Source organism: Micropterus salmoides, unplaced genomic scaffold, assembly GCF_014851395.1.
Source record: "Micropterus salmoides isolate LMB-PRFRI ecotype aquatic unplaced genomic scaffold, ASM1485139v1 Ms_hic_scaffold_14, whole genome shotgun sequence".
In the NCBI taxonomy this organism is placed as follows: domain Eukaryota; kingdom Metazoa; phylum Chordata; class Actinopteri; order Centrarchiformes; family Centrarchidae; genus Micropterus; species Micropterus salmoides.
Window position 1 is genome coordinate 17,774,136 of NW_024040485.1, and position 5,984 is coordinate 17,780,119.

Sequence of the window (5,984 nt, forward strand, 5' to 3'; positions counted from 1 at the left end):
TGTTTAGATGATAATAAAAAGGGAATAGCAGAGGGGAAAGAAAGAAAGAGAGAGAGAGAGAGAGTGCCTACTCTACTCTCTCTCTCTCTCTCTCTCTCTCTCTCTCTCTCTTTCTTTCTTTCTCTCTCCCCCGCCTCCTCCTCATTCCACAAAGTGGCAGCGCTGGCATAGAATCGTTCAGAAAACCCTAAGCTGCAGCTGCCTGTGCGCACCTCTTAACTCAGATCCCCCCGGGCCGTCATAGCCGGTAGGCGTGCGGCAACAGAACCTGGCTGCACAGCGTCAGCGCAATTCAGTGCTATTTCTGACACGACTTTCAGTTATTTCAGCTGTACATGCGAAACCTAATTCTTTCATCTCTTGCCTCTCCCGCTCTATGTGAGCCAAAGCAGTGGATATAGGAGACAGGAGATTTGCACACATCCTGGGCACAGCGAGAGCAGATACAAGTATTTTTTTCTGTGGGGGGGAAACAATACAGCTCCTGTCCTGTTTTCGCATCGGCCCTACGTTTGGAGTGGAAAGATACGGGACCTCTGTGCTGTGAAGAGTCGCTCCTGTGCCGTGCAGCAGTGCGCGGAGAGCAGCCACAGACGCACCAAAAGGGCAGGAGGGATAAAGGAAGGTGGAGGATATTTTACGCACAGCAGCACTCAGTAGCCCTGTTTGACACGCGGCCACTTACTGGGAGTCTACTGCTCCGTTAAGGACTCAGCGCAGTCGCTTCGCCTCTTGGTCGGATTTGCACTTGACTAAGTCCACGAACAGCAGTCGGCCGGGATGGATTCCTTCATCATAGCGGCTCTAGCTGTGTGCTCTCTTACGGCACCAGCCTATGGTGACAAAGGGACCAGCAAAGCCCGGAGTTGTTCGGATATCAAGGTGTTTTATAGCGGTAAAGGATTCACTTTGGATGGTGTCCCTCAGTCTGAAATATCAGGTAAGCCACAATTTAAAATAAAACCTGGCCAAACGTCTGCTGCGGTCGTGTTGTGCGCACTCTTAATCTGGACCAAATCTGATCTTTACCCCTGAACCCAAGCACACTGTCAGGATCATCTAGCTGTCCAAGACACTGCAGTAATCGTTTAAATTGTGCCATAATATGTTCAATCCACTGTGAAGCACCATCCAGTTGCTATAAACTCATTGCCACTGAGAACCATTATCCCTCTGCAAGTCCCCCTAGGAATGTTCGTCTATTTTGGGGCCAAAGTCGCACCTGCAGTAAGACCATCTCTTCTATCTTCAGCAAGTGTTAGTGTGTAGCTCTGACACATCCTGTACAAAAGAATGATGCTGAAAATGAATGGCTGTAGGTTTGTGTGCAGTTTGTTTTGTTGTTAGAGTGAGCAAACCCACTTTCTAACTTTATACCCTTTTGAACCAGTAGTCACACTCACTTCATGTCACACGGTAAAGCAGGGGAGCTCTAGCATCTCCCAAGATGAAACACTGCTTTGAAAATATGTTAAGACAGTACAGGCATGTCACAGACAATCTGGCTTTCTGATGCCTTATCAAAAATATGAAAAGCGTCAAAGTCTCTGATACTTGACCTTGTTGAAAACACAGATGCAGGATAAGCACATCTCTTTCTGTTCTCATTTCTCATTTCTCATTTTCTAATTTTCTCAGTTCTCATTTCTTTCTCTTCTCGTTTTCTCCATCACTCTTAACTTAGCAGCTACTCCTGAATAAACTCCTAATCGTTTATCTTTTTTAAGCCGTCTAGTGTTTGTTCTGGGAATTCTGCCTTATAAATTGCCAGCCAGTCACTTGACCATGTAGCAATGCAAATACAATGTTGTTCACTGTGTCATTCATGGTCTGATGTCAGTCACAAGCCCCTCTGCAGTTCAGATGATTACACGTGTGCCTTCCCTGGAATTTGGTGCAACACTTACACACAGGGGCACACGCACACATACACGCACACAGAGTTTACTGCAATTTCAGGTTCTACAGTTACAGTACATGCATGGACAAGACAGGGGACTGTGATCGTGCATGCTTACACTATCACTTCCCTGTGCACAGATTCAAAGGAAATATAACAAAAACTTTTAACTCATTAGAATAATTGAATTTGAAGAACTATTTGCCGAAAGTAAAGAGCAGATACTCTTTTACCAACAGGAAATGAGTATAGATGTGCGCAATGTACTTCTCAATTCTGCTACAATGATTCTTACTGGAACACTACTACAGTCCTTTCCAATCTGATAACACACCCTCTCCTCAAAAAGCCCCTCTAGACTTTGCACCAGTCACCTTCTCTGTTGTCCAATTCATTTTCCACAGAGTGCTACACTACTGTGACAGCAGATAAACTGTCCTCCCCTGTAAAGACAGCAATGTTTGTACATTAGTACTGGCTGGACGGCACTGAGACATACAGGGGTGACTTTCTGCAGTATTCACCAAAAGGTCACACACTCAGGATGATCCTAAAGTAGACACTGTTCTATTTTCTGATAGTATATGGGCTCTTTCACAGCACAGCATGGTTTCAGAAAGAGTATTGTTGACAGAATTGACAGAAATAATATGTGTATAATATGCTGTGGGTTTTGCTTTCCACCCTACATATTTTAAATGTTTCCTCATGATTTCATTCAGGTTTCTAACTATCTAGAGCTCCCACTAAATGGAACATTAAGAGTGTGTCTATATGAGGAACATGATATTCGATGTAAAGAAATACAGTAGATCTTCCCTAGTGATTGCACTGATAGGATAGACTATAAGATTTGAGGGTGGGGCAGTAATGTGATGAAGCTGTTAGCTCATGTCATCGAGCCATACATCATAAGGTAGTGAGGGGGCAAAGTAGTAACTGGACACTTCTAATTTAATTGATTGACCACACTGAATAAATCATTTGACAGAATTAATGCCAGCCCTGGTCCTTTAGAATTCCCCTTTTCTTCCAAATGCCTGTAATCCATAATGCTTTAAAGAGTAAATCTGTCTTGTCATGACACCACCTATTCCTCTTGTTTCAATCAATGATGTGGAGCTTACTTAAGGCTGGGGTCAATGCATTCTCAGTAAGAGGGAAAATAAGGGAGGGAGACAGACGCTGATGGCCAGGAAGAGATGGAGAACTGAGGGAGAAAAAGAGAGATGCAGAGGAGGATGGATGTGAGACGGAAAGAGAGATAGAGGAAAGGGGAGATATGGCTTTGACAATATTTCTCCCCGTGTCCCTGTCTCTTGGCTCTCAAGCATAAATAACCGCTCATCCGCTCCAGTCTGGCATATTAAACACCTTGGTAAAATATGAAAGCTTTAATTTATACCTCCAAATTATGAGTGACCTGAATGTTGTGGATGATCCCTGACATTTTCAGAAGGATATTTCCTGCTTTGACACCAGGGCTTGATGAACCTAATGTATTGGCTGGGCCTGACTCAAGGTCGCAGGTTGAGTACATCACCACGATTCAGACATGCAGAGACATGATGTTGACTTGCAGCACTTTAAAATCCTCTTCAATGCTACTGCACAAAATATTATTTTAAAAAAGTCCTTGGCATACAAAGTACTGAATATACTTCTGAAACTCAAAATTAAACTTAATTTTTGGAGACACAAAACTTGTATAACCAAACTTAGAAACATATGCAGGATATGCAAATAAAGTCTCAGCAAAGTCTGCAAGTCATATTTCTTGTGCTCTTAATCTTATTCAATTCCAAGATTTTGGGTTTAAAATATATGCTTATTACTTTTATACCTCTGTTCTGTGCGTTTGAGTTAGGTACTTTACTGAACATGTGAGTTAAAAAAAAAAGCAAGACATTTCCAACCAACTGAACGCCCCCATCAAATCTCACAGTCCCTGTTTGATTATGCTCAGCCAGCAGTGAAAGGAGAGTCCCTAGATATTGCTTTCACATTGATACGCCTCATATAACAACTTGGATAGTCCCCTGATCTTAAGTAATTTGCCCTGGAGAAAAAGCCACATGGAAGAAAGCTATTGAGTTATGGGTGAGCCGTTTGTTATCATTGTGTTGAAGCTGTGTTTACTAGACCATGGGGTCAGTATCAGATGAGCAGAAATGAAAAGGGATGGCTCGCAAGTAATCAAGTGAACTGATTGATGCTCTTAAAATGAGTGTGATGATGATAGTTTAACTCCGCCGAGTGTAATCAGTTTTGGAAACAGCTTTTTTTGTTGGTGTTTACCAAAAATGCATGATTGATTTTTATGAGGCTCATCTGTCTCCTCCCTGAGCTGCCCCCTCCCAGTCCCACCCCATCATTACAGTCTTGATGACTTATCTTTTTGTCTTTCAGAGAATGACACTCTTCATCTCTCTGTTTCTCTCTCTCACCGGCTCTTAAAGAGAGAGGCGCCAGACGCTTGTTGAAAGCAGCTGGCAGCCAATAAGTGTTAGATGCTCAATGTCACATAAGCCCATACAAAAAAACAAGCTGCGTGAGACATCTGCAGGAAGGCCAGTCACATTTTGGTATGGCACTGGCTTTCCCATGCTGTATTTGTGTTGTTGTTTATCACTGGTTGCTACAGGCTGACTGTGAGTCGCTGAGCGCTGTGAAGTGTCATCTCTAACCAGTGTTTTGCTAATGATACAGTGGGATTGCTGCCCACCAGGCCTGCGAGAGTCTGTTGTTGACTAAAGACTGACTTGTGGCTGGAAATATGGGTTGATCAGTATGGTAGCCCACAGCGAAAAGTATGGGAATGTCTTGAACTCAGCAGCTTGACTGGGAATTTGGGTATAAGTCTTGAAATGTGTAATATTTGTAGCGTTGTAGCTAACTGGCTAGAAAATCTCCCTGGGCAACTCTTTTACTGAGGGTAATGATAAGGTAATGGCTGCTAGTGTGTTTGCTGCCCCCTACAAGAATTTCTGGTCAGAAGTTAAATGGAGATAGGAGTCCACGGCCAGCATAAAACATAACGTCATTATAATACATTATGCACAAAGAAAATAGAGACCCTAGCCTTTAGTTCCACTATACCCTTTAAATTGTTAAGAATAATCTTCCCCTCACACGCAAAGAAAAATAAGGAGAAAAATCCCCCCAAAAGCCCTTGTACAACCACACCTAATACAAACAGACTTGTGCAGTTCCTCCTATATTTTACATTTTCATTCATGCCAGCTGCATGGATGATTGAACTCATATCCAGCAAAGCAATAACAATATTTACAAATTGCACAACTATTTCTGACTGAAAAAAATACATTATTTAAACACGTAATGCCAGCAATGTTACACAGTCCATGTCAGAAAAGGGCTCTACACAGGTAACCATAAATAGCAAATACTGTGTGCGTGTGGAGATAAGCTTGCAGTGTTGTCATCGTGACTGTTCTGGACAGTAGCTTCTTATCTCCATCCCATTAATATGCCTGCGGATGTGGTGTCCTTATTCTCCATATAGTGGATAACTAATTGATCGCACTGAATTACATACTGCAATGTGAATGGAACTCATTAACGGACTTCGAGATAAGAGGGCCGAGACTTATTTGAAGGTTAGTGTCAGCACAAAGCCTCATGCATCTGTTGGTCTTGCTCTGCAGACAGATTAAAGCAAAAGCAACAGTTGTATCTCTATCACAGAGTAAAGGCTCATAAGTCAGCTGCAGTTTAAAGTGTTTGAATCCCTGCATCTCGGCTCCTGCCTGTGCCTGTTTATATGTATGTGTGTGTGAGTTTGTGAGAGTGCATGTCTCTTTGTGTATGTGTTGTTTGCCTAACAACTGAATATGCTGGAGTTGTTAAAATGCTGAAGTCAGTAAGAAGCCTCTTGAAGCATTAAGCCATAATGGGTTGCAGGGAGCATGAAACAGACCACAGTGTTTTTGATGTGCACCATATAGAGAGAGAGAGAGAGGGAGAGAGAGAGCAATTGGCCTGCTGTCTATGACTTGGGCTGCCCTGGTCTACTTGGTTTTGCTATTCCCTGCTCCACCCCGTGACGGGCTATATGTAGGAA

At 42.9% G+C, this 5,984-nt stretch overlaps 1 protein-coding gene across 1 annotated transcript in view; it reads left to right on the plus strand.

Moving 5' to 3' along the window:
- The first annotated feature begins 168 nt into the window (after window positions 1–168).
- gpc1b (glypican 1b) overlaps window positions 169–5,984 on the plus strand; it is an 80,137-nt gene continuing 74,321 nt past the window's right edge. Inside the window, exon 1 of the mRNA XM_038718143.1 lies at window positions 169–940. Within this exon, the coding sequence (XP_038574071.1) occupies window positions 781–940 (160 nt within the window). The 5' untranslated portion in view covers window positions 169–780. The remainder of the gene's footprint in view (window positions 941–5,984) is intronic.